This window comes from Mercenaria mercenaria, chromosome 4 (genome assembly GCF_021730395.1).
Source record: "Mercenaria mercenaria strain notata chromosome 4, MADL_Memer_1, whole genome shotgun sequence".
In the NCBI taxonomy this organism is placed as follows: Eukaryota; Metazoa; Mollusca; class Bivalvia; order Venerida; family Veneridae; genus Mercenaria; species Mercenaria mercenaria.
The window spans coordinates 23346888-23368490 of record NC_069364.1 but is presented as its reverse complement, the minus strand read 5'-3'; the positions used below and the strand labels follow the sequence as shown (position 1 = coordinate 23368490).

The 21603-nt window shown below is 35.2% G+C and overlaps 1 protein-coding gene across 1 annotated transcript; it reads right to left on the bottom strand.

The window, feature by feature from the left end:
- Window positions 1-1117: 1117 nt before the first annotated feature.
- On the bottom strand, window positions 1118-21060 carry LOC123556200 (allograft inflammatory factor 1-like). Its single transcript, XM_045346773.2, has 6 exons — window positions 20896-21060; window positions 11219-11280; window positions 6284-6350; window positions 5976-6017; window positions 4865-5027; window positions 1118-4082 (listed from the first exon to the last, which is right to left on the bottom strand). The coding sequence occupies exons 1-6, from the start codon at window positions 20957-20959 to the stop codon at window positions 4055-4057; spliced, it is 426 nt and encodes a 141-aa protein (XP_045202708.2). The 5' UTR covers window positions 20960-21060; the 3' UTR covers window positions 1118-4054.
- Between the last annotated feature and the right edge of the window lie 543 nt (window positions 21061-21603).

The following is a 21603-nucleotide window of genomic DNA, read 5'->3' as shown; positions in this document are numbered from 1 at the left end:
GGGAATCGATTCTCTATTGTGGTCTTCAAGTTTTTCGGCAGACGAACTTTACCATTATAATCTGTGATAGTGAATGTTCTTTCACCACGAAAGATCTTATTAAAGGGAAGTAACTTCTTTTTTCCGAGTATAGCGAAAAGTGCGAAGTGTCCCACTTACCCCATTGTCCCAGTTACCCCATTTTACCCTAATTATGATGAATTTGAATTTTTAATTACAAAAATATCAGCCACAATATTCGAAGATTCCGCTACCGATGTACATGAGGAATTATTTAATACCTTAGAAATTTAAATAGCGATTTACTGTTTATTTTCCGAAAACAGTCAAGAGATAAATAAACAAGTTATTCCACATATCTCGAACGCCAGGTGGAAAACCAGGAGCATATACAAGCATTGATGGTGAAATAATCAATTTCATTAAAACACACAACGGACAAAATGCTGCACCCACCAAAGTGTAGCTTGCCGGTGACGGAACGAAAGTCAGTAGTAATTCCAACTTTGGAAACTTTACCCTGTCATTTCCAGACCAAGTGAACTGTGCGTCTAAAGCAAATAGTAGGACGATTGCAACTGTTTAGTGTAATGAACTTTATGCAGATATAAGCAGAAAAGACGAGACAAGAAAGGACTGTACCATACATGCACCATTTCTTATACCATGTCCCTGAGTTTGTAAGGAAAAGGCGGTATTCGTAAGTTCACATGTGAGTGAGTTCAAAAAATGAACAATGAAATCAAGCACAATGACCAGAAAGTAAGCAACAAAAAAGACTGTCTATGATTTTAGAACCCGCAAGAGAATGGAATTGTTAATAGATGAACGATGCAAAAGAACAAAGAATTATTATGTTAAAAAGAACAATTTGTATTGGAACGAGACTATTAAAGAATCACAGTCATTGAAACGTCGAATAAATGACTTTGAAAATACTGAGGCGAACAAAAAATGTCAAAAAGATACAGAAAAATTGCCGAATGAAATGACCGACGGAAATATTAAAAGAGAACTGAAATCGCTACAAGTGGTTACTAAATCTATGGATAGGCAAAATCTAATAACCATCATTAAAAGCAGTTTGGGACAGAAGTGAATAAGTCATCTATAAATGTTAAAAATGAATAATTATTATTTGTATAATATATAAATAGAGCAATTATAATACTAGCTTGATCTGGGATCCGGCTTGGCAAGATCCACGAGTGCCGGGTCTACTTACTGGTATAATGATCCTTTTATTATATACCTTTTTGTATGCCATTTTGCATTTTTTACCAATGAGGACCGAGCGAAATCTTTCAGATTTATCATTGTTACAATAGAACTGAGAGGGTTTTTTGTCTGCGCTATTTATAAGAATATATCAGGTCATGCATATTAATTAATTTCTTAAGTAAACGCTACTTTTATGATGTTGATTATTCATTGTATACATAGGCTTGATACCATCGCTATTATCCTGAAAATATTCCAACATGTTGCTTACCGGTCCGGACGGTGGAATACTAGACATTATGCGGCTCAAATACCGGGCTCAGATACCGAATAGTTGGCGACGAAGTTGATGTTTTTCTATAAAAATAGCTGAAATTCGTTACAAGTTTAACTCACAGAGATGTAGATGTGATGAACGGTGTCGAACAACTGCTTCGTGCCGATGGACCCGGGACGTTACGAAAAGGTGCAGGGGTAGAGATTATCTCGTTCAAGTGTGCACGAAAAAGTCTCGGATCGGCCTGTATACCCTGAGAGAACCTAGATTTTGGAAGGAATTGTATCAGGTAAGATGAAGGAGACAATATAAACTTGTTTTGATGACTCGATCGTGCTGAAAACCAAAGAAAAACTTCCAAAATAACGATAGTCCGCCAATCTGCTACGCATGCGCGAAGTTTCTTACCACGTGATGATAGTGTCTAAAAATACTCTCGTTCTGTATTTATCAATGTTTCCAAAAGTAAAACGTTGCAACGGTTTAAAAAAAAATGCACGAGAAAACTCGGCTAACCAGTATAATTGACGACTGGATTATAACTGTAAACACCCTGTGTTGGGATAATATTCCTAGTTCTGACCAAAGCCTTTGATCTTATAAATCATTCTCTTTTTTAAGCAATCTAATGTTATATCATTTCAGTGGCTCTTCTATTACTCGGTTCACATCATATTTAACAAATCGTAAACAGAGGGTTTCTGTATTTGGACATCTATAAGAAGCACAAAATATCTCAGCAGGTGTACCCCAAGGATCTGTCCTTGGGCCTCTATTATAATTATTTGTTCTATATATAAATGACTTGCCACTTCTCACATGTAACTCTACAGAGGATATGTTTGCTAATGATACAACAATATCTCTGCGTGAGGCAAAACAGTTGCTAAATTCACACTTATCTCCAAGACTGATGTCAATATTGTTGAAAAATGGTGTCAACAAAACTATATTATTCCAAATGTACCAAAACGAAAATTTTTATATCTGCATTCAAGCTTTTAGGGGTTCAGGTTGATAAAAATCTTAAATGGCAGATTCAAGTTGAAAATACACCGACAATGTGAAACACTCATATATACCTTCTGCTAAGAATAACATTTTTTCTCAGTATATATTCCCGCAAGCTTTTCTTTAATGCATACATCCTACCACATCTAAACTATTGTTGTACAATTTCGGGCAATTTCAAAAACGACCTGCAAGAATTATTCTTGAGAAAGATTTCATTGCACCATCAGTTGAACTCTTCACAGAACTCAAATGAATGACTTTTCCTCAATGAATTCATTATGAAAAGGCTGTTCAGGGGCCGTTTTCATAAGCCATCTTTAGTATAAGTATAAGAAATTGATCATTTACTTCAGTATTACATAGGTAAAAAATTTATTTTACTTAAATATATTTGTTATTCATAAAACAACTTGTTAAGTAATTCTTGGCTTTTATTGTGGACGAAAACATTAAAAAAAAAACATAAATTTCAGACAGATACAACATGCACAATTATGTTTAAAGTGATTTTATCTGAAAAATAACACTTTACCCGTACTCACGACGCTATTTTGTTTTCTGACTTAAGTCATTTCTTACGTATCTTAAGTTTAAGCTGTTTTATGAATAGGATTTAAGTTATACTTAGTCTTAAGCTAAAATCACCACAAACTTAAGTAAAATCTTCAACTTAAGTCATAACTTATACTTAATATGCTTCATGAATACGGCTCCTGGTCTACAAATTCCTACATAACATTTGCCCCCAGTATCTAAACTCTAAATTTCAGTCCGTACAAATTTCATGTAAAAGATTGAATTTAGATCCAGAGATAATGCTGAACTGGATGTCCCTAAACCTAGGGCAAAGAAATCTTTTGATCTTTTGCAAATCCCTGTCTATCATACTCTGGGTCAGTAATCTAGAATGCTATTCCATCATATACTCAAAACTCAGATACACCTCAAAAATTAAAAATAATGTTGTGTTTTATGTTACATTTGTTTATAACTCAGCTGTATTAATGTTTGTTTAATCATAACTGTTCTCTGATTTGTTAGTTTTATAAGTTAATTTGTATTAACTGTTTGATCATGTGGACCATATTGAAAAATTGTTAAACACCAAATATGTTATCCATATAAAATAAAGTCGTTATTTCTATTATTATTAATATGTAGTCTTGACAATGCTTATGAACCCCAAATGTTCTAGTTTATAAAATACTAGGTTACGTAACTTGCACTTAAAGTATTTAGATAAGTGACACATACCGGTATATTCACATTTTAACGTCTGTAAAGACTTCACAAAACTAACTAAATACATTTTAAACAATAATTGCATACATTTATTAAGTGTTCAGTAATACTGAACTGAAACAAAATATCATTTTAATCGTTTATACTGGACCAATCGCAGCACTTTCACTCTCCAAATATCATTTGCTCAAATAGTAGTCTAATTTGGTCCCAAACTATCTCCTATTCAAATATTGTCAATTTCCATGGCAAACTTGCCGAATCCCTCTTTGGAGGGACCCCTGTCCGCTTTTCCTCTGCCTAGCTCTTTTCTCCAGATAACAATATCCTGAATTACATAATCATTAAAGATCAAGTAATTTAACAAGAAAAAAATGAAAGTAAAATATTAGAATTTTAATGTATGAGTAATGTTAAAGATGTGTGAAGCTTGAATACTTAAATCCTGTATTTTCAACATACATTTTTCACCTAAAATATAAATGTCAATATTTGTTCAATGTTTGTTTACAGGGCTTCTACATTGACATTAGATTTATACCGTAAATAAAATACTTATTCGTAAAAACAAAATATTTGTTCGTTAAAAAATATAATATTTCTGTTGTTTTAAAAGGTGTTTCATATTTACGAATTTATATTTCGTATTTACTTAGTATTTAAAAATACAAACTTGATTTCGAGATATTAGAATTTTTATATGAAATACTAGTAATCTGTACTTTACTTTTAGATGTATTGTAAATATGAAGAAATGTTTCCTGAATATAAAATCAAAGTTATTACGAAAAAAAAACATTTCATGTTTATAAAATAATATTTCATTTTTTTTTTGAAATACAAAAAGAAAATTATAACTTAAATAAAAGAACATAATTACGGTTCGTGAAACACATTAATTTTTCGTACAAAACGAAACAGCATTTTATATTTAAGAAATAATTTCATAATTACAAAATTATCGGAAAATAAGCTTTCGTAAATATGGAACATCATTGCTTTGTATAACCACGACAAACCTGTTCTAATAAACTGCATCCTCATGTAGTTACGAGGAGACAATTCAAACTGAAGTAAATAATTAATCTTTAAAGAGTAAATCCCTCTTACAATTTCAGTTCTGAACTTTTGGGTCCTAACATCATGGCGATAAAATCTCTGTAACAGATTGTTCCCTTGTTTGTAGTGTCTATCTCTCGAATCATTTTCTTCATCTCTAAATGTGTCTTCGGTTGTCCGACCTTCTCCAGCATGTGGGATAACCCTACCAGATCTGAAATAACATGAGTTATTGTATCAAGTTTTTTCCCTGGTTGTTCAAAATGATGTTGATATCAAATAATCAAGGCCATTGAGTGGTTTGCCGCCTGATTTATCGCGTTTCGTTGTTAAGATGCGCATTAATTTAGCCGCAAGGGGGTAAGATTAAATAGATAAAAATCCAAGCATCGGAACGATGAAGTGTGGTAAATAAGACGATAATCCATAACAAGGCCTTGATTGTTTTCATTTTTACATAATCATTGAAATAATTTGATGAAAATTATGTTTGGCTTCATTTATCCATGTAGTAATGAACTGACGCCAGGCGGAAATTTGACGTCATATGTAACAGATGTCATAATGCTCTCTTACCGGTCCGCGCGTCAACCTTGTTTATCGCAGAATATACACTTCCTTCTTTGTTTAAATGGCAATTTAATCGAGCCATGTTAGAATAGAGTTTTTCAAAAGTTTAAAAAGAAGTCCATGCTGTAAGGAGATACTCCATGTAGTACTTTTTCTTATTCTTCGAGATCATAGGGTCTATTCAATGTTTCTGTATAATAAAGTTCCGCAGAAGCTTGAGGTGATTTCATTATCTCTCATGAACAGACTCATTCAAACAGAGCCTGCATTGTTTTTGTCAAACTATAGTCAAGTACAATGACCTGCTAAATTAAAACGTCTGTGTTTTGGCTTTTTCAGTCATCAGAAGTTTTGTCCAAATAGGGAAACCACAGTACGAGACAATTATCTAAGACACAGACAGACATCAAATTGTTTTAAATCACTAAAAAAAACATTTAATTTTCAATTTGAATAGAGCACTGCTATTGAAATTGATTTCTGGTAACAAGTATAAAAAATACCATGAAAAGTGCTAATATGCTTCAATTGCATAAAAATTAAGAAAGATACAGCCTTAACGGCTAAAAACTTTTTGTTTGTACAAACTTACCAATATTTCCTTCAGCATCTTTTTCAAACTCGAGGAACATTTCTGGAAAAAACAAAGTATAGATTATGTACGTCAAATAACTCATAACAGTAAACACGTGTACATTAATATATATAAAAAAAATTCAATTGCCCGGAACATTATACTCGCTTTGCATCGAGAAGACAAACTACATCGTGACAGGCACTTATTAAATACTGCTTTGCGGTTATAAACATTTCGTGTGATGTTACGTCCCCTTGATTTACATGATGTATATAAGCCATTATAAGAATTGTAATAAATTCATACAGCGGGGTAACACTAACTTTTAAACGTCTCTAAATGGTCTGCAAGATCTTCTACCTCGGCGTAATCTGGATCATCAAGTAACTCCTGTAAAACAGAAAATCAGTGAAACTACAATAAAAATGTGTATCAACTCGAATTAACTATCTTACAGACTCAGTAACTTGAAATTTTGACTTAGTACTTTGTCCTGTTTTGCGTAGAATTTGAACGTCTGTCCATCTGTTAAAGACCAAAAATATAAATGGGGTACTTCTTATGAATACATTGGTTTAGAAGTAATTTTATTGATGGATAGTAAAATTGTATAGTGGATTCATCTCCCTACACACTCATACATGCGCGTAGCTTGGCATACTCGGTTACTTGACTGGGTAACATTTAAAATCCAAAAATAAAAAAATAAAATCTGGAAATTCCATAGAAGCAATAAAAAAAACTGACCAGGAGTGGGTATGGAGGTAGGGACAATGTCATAGCATATGAGTATGCCGTTGTCCTGGTTCTTGACTTTCTTATAATTTGTGTGTTCTTTTGCTCTGTTATCAAAATTTCTGCTATTTACCACAAGAACAATCTTTTGCATTATTTCCTTATTCGCTACGCTCCAACAAAAACAAATTATCTATCCCATGGTCAAAGAGAATCAACGGGATCAAAAAGAACAGATTCATGAATTAACATTTAGGCTTTGTTTTCCGCATTACCATAGTGTAACACTCAACTTCAGTCATATATACATGTACTATCAATTCATTAATTTCTACATGAAAAACATACGGTTATGAATATACTTTCCGGGTCATTATGCTGAGAGGCATCTACTCTACTCAACCCTACTTCTCTCCGTCGTGGGAGGAGGTAGTATAAAGAAACCAAGTTTCAACACCAGTCAACATTTTCTTATGCCCTGGCACCCATTTCTCAAAATTTATTGCCGAAAAAATACATTAATCAAAATTATTTAACGCACGATATAATTACATCTACACCTCAATACCTTTGCAATACGGTGATACCTCGATTTCTTTAAAACTAAGATACACATATGTAATGAATGCTCATAACCTACTAATGCCCTCGACACATTTCCTTTATTATCGTTTCGTGAATTTAGATTTTATATTTCAGCCCAAACATCTTTTACAAGATCGTTATTTATTTGATTCCCGAGAATGTAGATACTGTGAAATCATTTAATTTCGTCGGCACGAAATTTCGTGGTTTTGGCCAAAACGGCTGTTTCTTGGGGGCGTAAATTCATGGATTTTCTATTTTTGTTTAAAAAAATCATAATTTCCACAGGAATAGATCAACTAGTACTTCTGTCTTTACATGTGAAACCTACACGTGTCAAACAGCGCTACCATGGTTACCGAATTTGCAATCTTCGCCGCGAGAGATTAGCGAGTGATCATCTGCCAATTAACGACAGCGTTATCTATAATTTACGACCCCTAATTTGCAAAACTTTTTAAAATTGTGAAATATTCAATAAGAAAAGTCGGCGCCAATTAAAAAGTGTCAAAACCCGTAGCACCTTGCACAAATAGCATTCAAAATCGAAACAAATATAAAGTTGGTCATTGATCAACTCGCTCTAGTTATTGCACTGCAAATTAAAACACAAACTATAATAGATTTAAAATAATTTTGTTTTTATTCCGTAGTACTAGTATAACCATAGTAATCCTTACATAAACTATTATAAACTGGTACGATTTTTTTTGCAAATGAATGGCGGGTCTGCATCTAAAATTACAAGCTGTTGAACTTGTACATGCGTTATTTCCTGCCGAGAAACGTGTAATATGAATTAAGCATTAATGTATCGGACGCAGATTTAGCAATTAATTTATAATATTTAATAGTTCCAAAGTCGTAGTATTTTACAACATGTCAGTAAAAATAAAGGTTAGTGCATAAACATTGCATAGCGGGGCCGAAAAAATCAAATAACAGCCGTATTATAGTGCGGTTGGCACGTGACGCTACGTCAAACTTCTATTTTTAGTATCTACTTTTACTTTGACAAGCATGTCAAAACAAACCAAGGGTACATTTCTAAATAAAATAGTCGGTTTTGTTTGCACGCATACCTAAGTTTATCGTTGATGGAGCCTCCATAAACTACACGAAAGCTGCAGGTTAATACTGCCGCATGCATACACAACTACGGATCAGATCGAACGGCTGTGGTGTCTTTTTTGGCGACTTTACGTACAATTATAGATATCGTGGGCACAATTTGTTCGTTGGGACTTGAATTCATGGTTGAGCTCAACCACGAAATCCACGAAAATTAATCCCCCACGAATAATAATGATTTCACAGTACATTTCAGGAAAATTGCAAGTTTTGAAAATCAATGTTTATGGCAAGGTCGATTGTGATATCAAAATGCAACATGCAACATGCAACATGCAGACAGGCAACAGATGGCAAACAATAACTTTTAGTAATTACATTTGTCTAGAAATTGATATAATGCTTACAACATTATTCTACAAAGAGAATTTACCGTAAATATACTTGAAGAATGAAATAAGAATCTGTTGAAATAGCTTCATCATTTTGTCTGTTTTGAAATTTTGCATAAGTCAAAGTTTGTCCTCAGCAGTCTGATCAGTTCCTAGGCAGTTTAGAGTATTTACTGCAAGATGATTTGAATATATCCCGTTGTAACACGTATGCACACATGTGTACTTCATTCAAGAATTGAATGCTGTTTTGGATGATTAGCAAGAAGCGCATTCCAGTGTGGTTCATACCCATATAAACGCACAGCATTTTACGTCAGCTTGCTACAAAGATAACTGATTTGCTTTGGAGTATTAGAAAATCAAAATAAATGTCAAGATATCGATCTTTTTGTGATCATCTTATAACAGAACTGTCAAACACGTTCAACCAGAATACAGTTCTGGTTTTTATTTAAAATATTTTTAACTCTAGTGAAAATTTATACTGTCGTGTCGATTCAACTGTGATCTTTGACGTCAGAAAACTTAGTTAAAGCTATAATTAAATGTTCCTTTTCAAAGTTTTGGCATCCAATTTAGAAAGACTTTTTGGAACGAGGTCATTTTGTTCATGTTTTTGGTGAAGGACGTAAGATTACAAGTACAATCTCGCGGAATGGGCTGTCATTGATACTATTACTGCAATGTTGTTTATACGAAAATTAAAGCTTTTGTCTTTCAACCTAAAATGTATAGTGGATGCAAATTTTATATACAACATATAAGTTTGGAAAAAGAGCTCATGTTGCTTAATTTTTTAACAACAAATTTCGTCCTGAATAAATAGACAGCCTAGTCCAAGTCCTTCCAAAAAGCCAGCCCCAACCCCTCTCCCCGATCCCGATTTGTAACGTTCAGCAACTTATATAGACATTTCTTTACATTCTGAGCCGTTTGTGAATATTTTATTCAAAACTGAAGAAGCATATTTTGGTCAGAAAAGTCACCAGAAGCCACCCTTTCTATTTGTTTGGTCTAAAATTTCCACGGGGGAGGCTCCCCGGACCCTACCGGAGGAGGGAATTCCTCTCCCCATCACCCTCCTCTTGAGTTACATCTAGGGACTTGAACAAGTACTACTATACATTAATGCATGACCTACCCTACTGTCTCGAGCTACTCCAGATGCCAAACTGCATCCATGATATATAGAGTGTACATTTACATTTATAGTATATTCTGGTGGAATGGACTCGATCCAGATCGACAATCTTATGGAAATGGTCAAAATACTTAAATTTTCTAATGCCTTTGTCCTTTCCTCAGATTTTAGAGCTATTCAAATACCCGCTCTTGTTCTCAACAGGTAGCCAGTCGGGACGCACAACCACCCGTTCAAGTATGGCATGTTTATATTCTCTTAAAGTATGGGCTCAAACTTTGTCGGAAACCTTGTAGACTAAAACAGATTTTTAAAAGAGGACAAAAACCTGTCATCTTATATGACATCTAGGTCCCCTGAGGGCTACACAAGGTACCTAATCTCGATCAGGACCTATACATCTATGTATACTATGGCTCCGAGATAACGTAACGTACTTGAAACTTTGACTTATTAACTCGAAAGTAAGTCGAAATCTATCAAAAATTATATATCAAATTTCGAGTGAGTAAGTTAAAATGTCGAGTTAAAGAGTTGAAACATGTCCAGAACACGACAGTTCGCGTCATCACTAAGACGCCCCGTCGCAACCATATTACACCAGTTCTAAATGAGCTCCATTGGTTACTAGTGAAATACAGGGTGCAGTACAATGTTCTGACCCACACCTTTAAAAGATTACGCAATCAGTCCCCTGCTTGTTTAAGGGATAAGATAGAAGTGTATAAACCGGTCAGAAACCTAAGATCACAAGACACACTGTCACTGGTTATGCCAAAAACTAAAACCATGATTTATAGCAATCGCAGCTTTTCGCTCACTGCTCCAAAACTTTGGAACTCCCTTCCCATCAAGTTCAGGGAAGCTCACATGCTAGCTGCTTTCAAAAGCCTGCCGAAAACCCACTTCTTTGTACAACATTTCTTTAACTGACCGACATTTTTTTTTTCTGTTCATAAAACAGCGTAAAACTGTATTTTATCCTAGGGTCATTTAAATACAAAATGTACTTTGAAATATGTATTTTTGTCTTGTTCTATCTATATTGTTTTACATTCATGATTTTTGTTAATGTGGAATGCATTTTTGTTTGTGTTGAATGCGTATTTGTTTGTATTGTTTGCAATTTATTCTGTAAAGCACTTTTGAACGTGTACATGTACATAAAAAGAGTGTTATATAAATGTTTAATAATAATAGTAATAATAATTATTAATAAATGACATGCACCTGGCACTAATGATATGCCGTAGAAGTTTGTGTAACACCAATGTTTAATGTTTTTGTAAAGTAATAATATATATTATAACAGTCCAATCTCGTTTTTATACCTTATTAATTTCTTCCAGCGCTTCTTCTTCCAGGTTTACCTTTATCCCATAATTCCTGTGGGCTGAAAGAGTAAAACTACTATCATTTATTCTATCTTTGCAGAGTGATCTCATCCAGGATGAATCGGTAGAAAAAAAGATAAACAGAGAACCCGTTCAGTTTCTGAATTAAAGGTCGGCCAGCCCACCTGACTTTTGGATATCGTACACACTAAGTAAACGACTTTTGCCTATACTTTCTTATTACTTCATGGATTTTTATAAGCTAAAAGGAGTCAAAGACAGCAAAATGAGTGCTTTCGGTTTTATTCCAAGTGCATCATATGAACATGGATTAATCCATCTACAAATATAACATTTATTGCCAACAATACTGTTGAAAAACGGCGTTAAACCCAAAACAAACAAACAAATTCTTTGTACATGTATTCAAAACTTGTAAATACAAATGCTAATTTTGATTGAAAAATGGATTAATTTTATGTTCGTAAAACGTCTCACATGTATAATCAAACACATTGATTAATCCATCTTTTCTTCTTGCGCGTTTCCAAACTTTTTACATTCAGGGTATTAAGACAGAAAAAATCCAGTTAAACATTAGCGGACCATATTAGATATAAAATCAAAGACATGGATAAATCCACCCTTTCTTCCTCGTTTCCAAACTTTCTACATTGTAAAATATATTCAGACAGAAAAAGATGGATTAATCTATCCCTAATTTTTGTAGTGATAAACACATTCGCGGACCATATTAACTTTTATATAAAATCAAAGACCAGTGTTCAAATTTAGACAAGCAAACAAGCTAAATGGTAGTGGAATTTTGAAATAGCTAGTGGGTTTGAAATGTACTAGCTAATTTCAACTAGTCAATAATATAACAAGCAAATGTCTTTAGAGTTAATAAAGTTTAATTGTTTTGAAGGTACACATTTTTCTTCATGAAAGGAATGTTATCATTTATATTTATGATATTTTCTTGTTCAACAAAAAATGGCACAAGCTATTTTAAGCTAATAGAAAACATTTTTGTTTTTGACTGGCTACTAACAGAGATCAATCAGTAAGTTTTGGCCAGTAAAATATTAATAGAGTAATTAAATATTATTAACTTTAGCCGGTAGCTTTTCATTTTAGCTAGTGATCAAAAAGGGCACTAGCTAATTTCAGCTAGTACAAACTGTTGTTAAATTTGACCCCTGAAGACATGGATTAATCTATCCTTTCTTCTTGCGCATTTCCAACTTTTCTTCGTTCAATGTTAATAGTAACAGGAAAATGATAGATGAATTAATCTGCATTTCTGGTAGTAAAGAAAACATTCGCTGTTTATATCTAATAAAAAAACAAAGACGTGCTGATTAATCCATCCGTTTTTCACTTCCAATATTTCCAATATTTCTACATTGTACAACGTACATTCAGTGTATACAGGCAGAATATCTATTCCCGATTTGTGCATAAAAATAAGTTGCATTAACTAAATGCTTCATCCATAAATGAAAAATGTTTGTCATAACTGACATATTTCAAATGGCTGAAACACACACTAGGAACCGTTTTAAATGTCTGTAACTTACATTTTCTTGAAGAATATTGTCATTGCTGAATAAAAATCAAAAGAAAAGTGGGAGTTATGTTTGATGCAAAAAAAAAAAAATATTTTCAGGCAAACAAACAAACTGCAAAATCAGCTCAAGAATGCCTTAATTGTAGTGGTAGTCTATGATCTAAGTATTCATGGCAAATCTGTCACGTTAGTATTTCATTATGAAAATGCTGCTTACCTACATATCAAGCATAGATCTGTTGTGTGATTTTAGCAACACAAATGCAAATAGCTCAACAAAGCAAAAAGCAATTTTGGAAAACAAAATACATCCAAAAAAGTGAAATTGTGACAATTTTGTGTTTTATCCATATTTGCAGCAAAATTGCAAAAGCAAAATGTATTTTCTATCAAATTTTATTCAAAATAGCCCATTTCAACTCTCATCTTGCCAGATTTTGATTTTTGCCAATGTTCCCTTAAAATGAAAATATTTTTCTATAAGATTGTGCCAGGTTCATTTCAAATGTGCAAGAAACCTAATGCATGAAAAGATAAAAGGTTTTAGCTTGATACCAACAGTTTCTAAGGTTTTATTGCATTTTCTGTAACGTTAGACAACGTGTAAGATTTTGCCAAAAATATCTGTCGCGACATAATTTTCTATCATTTATCCTAACTGTAGTCTAGTTTTGCCCCGTTATGTCATTTTCTACTCTGATCTGCATACAAATTATATATTTAAACTGTTAATTATGTTCAATTTTACCTTTAGCATTCTTTAGGCTACAAATATGCAGTTTTTGAACCAAAAATTCACCCCAAACAGTGAAAATGTAATCTAATTGTGTTTTACGCATATTTGCAGCAAAATTGCCATAGATTTGTCATTTTCTATCAAATTCCGTCAAATTAGCCCATTTCAACCCTCAGCTTGCCAGATTATTTTTTTCGATATTCTTCTTCTTTTCGTTCGCGACTACACTGTCAGACCAGTAGCCTCGATGAAAATTGTGGTTTGCCGCAGATCCTCAATGCATCCATACAGTTTCTGGTGGATTGAGGTATCTATCGGCCAAGTCGCAGCTCGCTACTGGTCATGCCTTTTACATCTCTGAAGTATATGCTCCGCAGTCTGATCTTCTTCGCCACATGGACAAGTTGGCGATAATGTCAGTCTGTATTTCTTGTACATGTGAGCATTAAGCTTGTTGTGCCCTGAGCGGAGCCTGACCATCATCACTTGTTCAGACCGATCAAGGAGATGAAAAGCATCTTCCTCCATCCTTGGTCTCGTTAGTGCCTTGATGATAGTGACTTTCTCCTTGTAACTCACAGGTTCTGTTGGTTGTTCTGACTGAGCTCCTAGCTTAGCCAGTTTGTCTGCCTCTTCATTGCCTGCAAGTCCACAATGGGATGGAATCCACTGAAGTGCTACTTTGCAGGTTATACTCAGGCTCTGCATTCTCCTGGCTAGCTGCGGAGCTTTGTTGTTGATCAGAGCTTCCATGACAGACAGTGCATCTGTGAGAAAGACGACTGGGGAGCTTTCTTCTGCCGAGTCTTCAACCATTGAGACGGCCTTCATGAGTACTTCAAGTCTCTGCCTTGTAATTGCTGCAGTGTTTTCCTGTGGCTGCATGTAGTGTTTCTCTCTTGCCAGATGGGTATTGAATGAAAACTCCTGCTCCTCCATCTTGATGGTGCATATGGCTGATCCGTCAGTATAGACATGAGTCCATGATTCCGGAGGATAGTCTTCATTGATCATAGCAAGTGTGAGGCTCTTCCGAATGCCTTCATCCTCTTGCTTCCCGCGGTCAAGACGAGGAACAGCAAGTCTCACAGTCACTGAGGACAGGTCATTCGCTAGTGGGTTTATAATGTCTTCACTACCTAGGGGAGTCGTTGGTATGCTCAGCTTAGTTTTAAACTGTCGGTTGAGTTTCTTTGCCTCATGTACGAAGCTGCTACGTTTGAGCCGATTATTTGTGTAGCCATCTAGCTTGGCTTTCATGGGATGGTCTTGAAAAGACCTGAACTTCTCTGCTTGAAGCAGAACCTTTGCATGTCTTCTGTCTTGTAACGGCTGTGTGCCTGTTAGCTTCTCCATGAAGGAGATTGGTGTAGGAAGCTACTAGCAGTACCTAGATGGGTCAGCATTTCATTTGTGACTCCATCTGGTCCAGGAGACTTCTTTGTCTTCAACTGCCTAAGAGTTGTCTGTAGCTCATGCAGTTTAAGACCCTGCTTCATGCATTCTTGTGTCAATTGGCTTGTCTGCCTTTCCCTTTTTCCTCTTCGCCGTTCCCTGTTGATGGGGATGTTGGAAACATCTTTGTAGTTAGAGGCAAAAGTGTGTGCCGCTTGTTTACCCGTCAACAGTTCACCATTCTCTTCCAAAGTTACTGAGCCTCTTCCTGTTTCTTCATCGTTCAGCTGTCTCGTCAATCTCCACAGCTTTTGGCCATCTCGCTCTAGGTTGAGCGAGGCTGTTTTGTTTCTCCAGCTCTTCCTCTGTGCTTCCCGTTTATGCCTGAGGAATTTGGCCTTGGCTTGCTGTAGAGAGAGGTTTCTTTCTTGTGAGGGATTGTTTTCTGCTTCTTCCCTGGCTTCTGATAACTTTGCCTGTAGATTCTCCAACTCATCACTCAAGTAGGTCTTATAGTCCTTTCTTGCTCCCCTTGGAATGGCGCTGTAAGCAGCCTTAAGTATACTGGCGTTGAAACTGGTTTCATCAGTTGTAACTTTGTCAAGGGACAGAGCTTTGTCACTTGGAGAATATATGTTCACAAGTTTCAAACTGAACTCGTTCTTTCTGAGGCTCAGAACTTGGAACTCGGAGTCATCCATATGCGTGTTGGTCTGGACAGCGTTGATGTTGTTCCTGAATGTCATGATGCCTCTTTTTCGTCTGCCAATTCTGTCACAGCGGAAACACTGGTATCCTCTGACTTTGAAGGATTTCTCTGACTGTAGGTGAGTTTCCTGAATGCAACAGACATTGATGTCTTTCTCATGGAGGATATGCTCAAGTTCAGCTTTCTTGTTGAAGACACCCTCCGCATTCCAATGCATCAGCCTGAAAGGTTGATGCGGATTGGTTCTTCTCCTTGGTATGTTCCTCCTTCTTCTCTTTGCATGTTGTGGATTGAAGGAGGGACCCCCAGTAGCTGTGGGTGGACTCTGTCGAGGCTCAGAGCCCGGCACTGAATCCCCATGGAGGGACCTCAGAGATTCAGCACCACATTGTTGAATATCGGATGGCTGTGTAGTCATAGCGATATTGCATGGTGCTGTGGTTCGTTAAGAGAGTGCCAATTGCCCAGCACCTCTGTCTTCAACTCTCTAGGTATCTGTCGTGGTTACCTCACCCTTAGTTTCGAGTTAAAACCCTATCCTGGGAACACAGGAGCTATTTGTCCCATAGCTGGGAGTCTGTTCATAGGCATCAGGGCGTGTCCACACACTGGTGGGCCTGGCATGCCACATGTCTAGGGGCAGACCTCCTCCGAGTCCCCTGCAGTTCTGCCTGAGGCCGCAAGGTGCTCAGTTACCGTGTGGCGCCAACTCGGAGGCACTGCAAAAGGGCTTGTCTGCAGAGAGGCTATGTACTGGCAGGGAAGACTTACGCACTCGGCTCCTTTTTCACCAGAAGGCTAGCCAGCGGTGGAGGCTGAAAGCGGAAGGTGACAAGCGCACAACACACAGCACACCACACTTGACGCATCAGCAGACCAATTGCCACACATTTTTTTCGATGTTCCCTAAGCTTATAAAGAAAACGTTTTTCTATAAGATTGTGCAAGTTTCATTTGAAATGTGCAAGTAAACTAAATGCATGAAAAGGTACAAGGTTTTAGTTTGATACCAACAGTTCTAAGGTGTTATGGCAATGTTAGGCAACGCGTTGGATTTGGCCAAAAGTATTCTTTAGGCTACAAATACGCAGTTTTTCAACAAAATACACCCAAAACAGTCAAAATGTAATATTTTTGTGTTTTATCCATATTTACAATAAAATTGCAATAAATTTGTCATTTTCTATCTAATTCTAATCAAAGTAGCCCATTTCAACCCTCATCTTGCCGGATTTCATTTTTTTCCAAATTTCTCTCATAAGTTACAACACACTAACTACCTGTTCTTCTTTACTCTTTATAAAATTGACATATTTCCAATGGCTGCAGCACACATCAGGACCCATTTTAAATATGAAACATCTTAAATATCTGTAACTTACATCTTCTCAAAGAATATTGTCAGTGCTGAATAAAAAATTAAAAGAAAAATGGGGCGATATTTGATGCAAGAAAACTATTTTTCAGGCAAACAGAGTTGATACCAAGCAAATTTCTGCCAATGATATCAAAGATGAATCTGAAAGACTGTACAGATAATCGGTGGCAGCCAGTATAACGAAATCCATACAACTTACGATTCCAGAGATTTCCCTCGTTCATACTGTCTCGGAACAACTATCCCCTCACTGTAGACCCTATTGTTCAGTTCATATCAATGTTGTCATTGGAAGGATTGTCATATGCAACAACCAAATTATATGTGACTGGAATTGGTTTTCATTGTAACATCCTTGGCAACTCTGATGTCAACAAACACTTCTTAGTTAGCAGAGTTCTTTAGGGTTTATATGCTGCCTATAAGGACATCTATACTATCAAAGGTTATTTCAATATTCCGGACAAATCACTGGATGGGACATACTGTTGCTTAAATAAAGACAGCGTCAACCGTCAAATTAAGTGAGTGAGTGAGTTGGGTTTTACGGCGAATCGACACAAAATGGTCATATATCGCCGAACCGTCAAATCGAATGTTAACGTTAATGTACAGTTAGTACATTTTACAATTTGGACGATTAATATGAATTGGATAATTTTCTTATATTTACATTTACTGTTATATTTTGTATAGAAAGAAAAATCAAACAGGATATTTAATAGTGCCGTAATATCAAGATTTGCGCGATTCATTGATTTGCAAGATATCCCAATGTGGTTTATACCCGTATAAAAGCAAAAAAAAACAACATTTAATTCTTAATTATTTAAATTGTGACATAATTCTGACTTTCATTTCATTTCAGCCTGATATTCTGTGGATCGACCGTCAAGGGAGATAACTAGAGGCACAGATTTGCACTAATGCAGAAATCTCCGAGCATTAAAGATCAGCTGTCATTCAAGTATACCTTTTTAACTATACTAACTATACCAATAAAAGTACAAGGACAACAATCCACGTCCCAAAAATGCAACCTCCCCAAACGAATCCCTAGAACAGTTTATATGTGGATGTGCAAATGATTTACATTTTCAGAAACATACATAGAAAAAGTGAAACAATCATACAACAAGGACAAAACGAACAAATAAAGGAACACATTTGCGCAGCCTTTCAACGGTCAGTGGCAAATGGCGCGCAAGAAACCACCTTTTTGAAAGTTAACCCCTACTATGGTCCAAAATAAAAAAACAGTGTTAATAAATGTTTAACCCGCCAGGAAATTCTCTAACTCACATAATGATACTGTTATAAATGTAACCTGTAAAATAGCTAATTTGTCAATTTACTGCGATCCGTAGTGTATTCAGGCTACGGTTTTCCTAGAGGTTGATAAAATATATGACGATGCAGGTTACAGAAATAGATAGAAATACGATTTAGATATTTAATATTTCTGGTGTAAATTCCACAGTTTACCACTCTTGTTTCAGGTATATTAATATACGATTAACAATCACTACTGGATGCACATGCCATTAAAAGGGTCATGAAATTGGCCTTAATTTTTTCAAACGTTTTTAACAGAATTTTAACAGGTCACTGTTAAAATTCACCCATTACTTCTTACTATTTAATGGGATTTTCATGACCATAGTTTTAATGCCATACATTAAAAATGACTTTGATGGCCATCAAAAGCTGCTTAAAACAAACCATTAAAATAAGTTAACAGGCTCCTTAAAACTCCATGAAAAATTTTAATTGGGCTGAAATTAATGTGCCATTAAAAAGGTACCCCTTAATTCCACATTAATTAGTAAGAACTAATGGGGGCATTAATTTTTTTTAATACTCTGTTAATGGCCGTTAATTATTAAAAAATTGATTAATGGTCTCATTAAATATGTCAGATTCAATTTTAATGGGTTCATAATATTTTAATTGTATATCAAATTAAGGGCCATGAAAATTTGCCTTCAGAATTAGACATCTTAAGATAATCAACTTCATATTAATATTTGCCGTATTGATTTAAACTACGTATTACCACACCTGTAATAGTATTTATACATATGTACTGTTTTGTAAAATGCTAGAAGAATATCTGTTTCTTCTTTTTTCTCTTATTATTTTGTAATGTAAACACATGTAACAGCCTCGTTCAAACATTTGTTATATTGTATCCTTATTCTGTCATATGCTCATATGAAATGAGAAAATAAATGGATATTGTATTGTAATGAGTTGTACTGAGAAGGGTTTACAGGTACCGGTTTAATAGATCAAGTGACCATGTGGGTAGTTTTAACTATTCAACATTATAATATTGACAAACATTCTGACCAAGTTTTTATTGGTACAGATATTAGGCATCAGGTGTATTCAAAAAGCAACTGTTGATGACAATGTCAGCGCACAATGGGCAATCACAATTTAGCTCTTCTTCAGTACTTTGTGCTCACGTGCATGCACTTAAACAGCTAAGAGCAAATGTTTGAGGGATTGCATCACAAGTAGCTTCTCCCATCTCCAATCAAGTGTACCACACTCTTTGATTCATTGAAACGAAGAAGCGATTGATCTACCCATGCCCCAAATAAATTTAAATCAGACTGTAAATCTTCACAATTATGTGTACTGTTCACTTCTCTATAAACCTCAGTTTCTACTCAAGAATTGCAAAATTTTAAAATCTAAACTAGTCTGAACACATTTTATAATGTAAGTTCCTTACCCCACTCATTTTCTTATACAAATGCTGATTATTTGGACAAGAAAAACAAAGAACAGAAAAAGTGGCATGCATCAATACGTATTTACCATTACCAAAATACTGTAGATTTATGTTATCAAATAAATTAATACGTTTTCATCTGACTTTCATTGAAATAAATCCGATTTTTTGTAGGAACACAATTTGGCAAACATTTGAAAAAAAATGGCTTAACTGCATCAAGCGGAAATAACCTTAATGCAACTAAATATAGCATCATGATATGTTATAGACGATGTGTGCGTAGTATGTATTTATTGTGATTAAAGTCTATTTTAGAACAATATGAGACTGAAATTATAAGCATTCAATAGGAGAGCAAGCCAAAAACCACAAAGAGAATATATACGAATCACATTTTACAGAATGTAGGATTTAATGGGCATTACATTGCTGTTAAGGGCCATTACGTTTACTCTTAAATGACATCGTACACAACCTGAACATTTAATGGGCATTAAATCAAATTTAAGGGCCATGAATAATCCTGTTAAATTCAAAATATACAGGATTTCACTATTTTTTCAAAGCCATTAACTTTTTTAGCTATCAAGCTAAATTTTAATGGCATGATTCATGGTCAAAAATGGGTGTTTTAATGGTATTTTAACATGTAACCCATTAATATTGTGAAACCTGTTAAATAAAGTGATGCAAAAATTAATGTTTGTTTGTTTTGGGTTTAACGCCTTATTTCAACAGTATTTCAGTCATGTAACGGCGTGCAGTTAACCTACCCAGTGTTCCTGGATTCTGTACCAGTACAAACCTGTTCTCCGTAAGTAACTGCCAACTTCCCCACATGAATCAAAGGTGGAGGACTAATGATATCAGACACAATGTCGTTTATCAAATAGTCACGGAGAACATACGCCCCGCCCGAGGATCGAACTCGCGGCCCCGAGATCCGTAGACCAACGCTCTTACCTATTGAGCTAAGCGGGCGGGCTTTAAAAATTAATGGGGTTAATTAACGGTTTTTCCTATTCTAATGGATATTTTACAGGGTTTTAAACCATGTTTAATCGTATGTGCATCCAGTAGTGAATTATTATTTATGCATTCTAACTCCTACTACGTTACAAAAAAAAATTGACTTACCTGTCGCGTGTACCTCTGAAAAAAGTATCAGCAGAAAAATACAAACTAGTTCAAAGAAATACATGTTTATATTAAATCTGTCTAGTCTTCTTTTTCCCGTGTTTTATTTCCAAAAGCCAACAATGAAATAACAACTACAGCTGTTTCAAACTGCGCAATATTTTTTAGTAATCAATATATATTCAATAACCTTAAACTAAAGAATAGGTTCACTCTAACATTCTAAAGGTTGCTATCCGTAATATTCCTATAACATAAACTGTATTTCTATTCCTATAAGGGCCATGAACGAAGTTAAACCTAACACTTTTGTCTTTTATATTTGAAACTGTTGTTTTCTTTGTATTGAAAATATACGTTTATATAAGCAGTGAATAATATACATTTTTGTACTTAAGCTAATCTGTATTCCTATCGAAAATAATTTGCATTCCTAGAATTCAGATTAAAACAGAGCTTGGGGACGTGAGAGGTGTTGCACATTTCATAACCTGTCATGAACAGACTCAATCAAACCGAGACTGCTATACGTAGCTTGGCTGTGTTCTAAGCCTCTAAATAATATTTCACAATTTGTTAGACATGTATCTATATGGTGCGATTAAATGAGCCGTGCCATGGGAAAACCAACATAGTGGCTTTGCGACCAGCATGCATCCAGACCAGCCTGCGCATCCGCGCAGTCTGGTCAGGATCCATGCTGTTCGC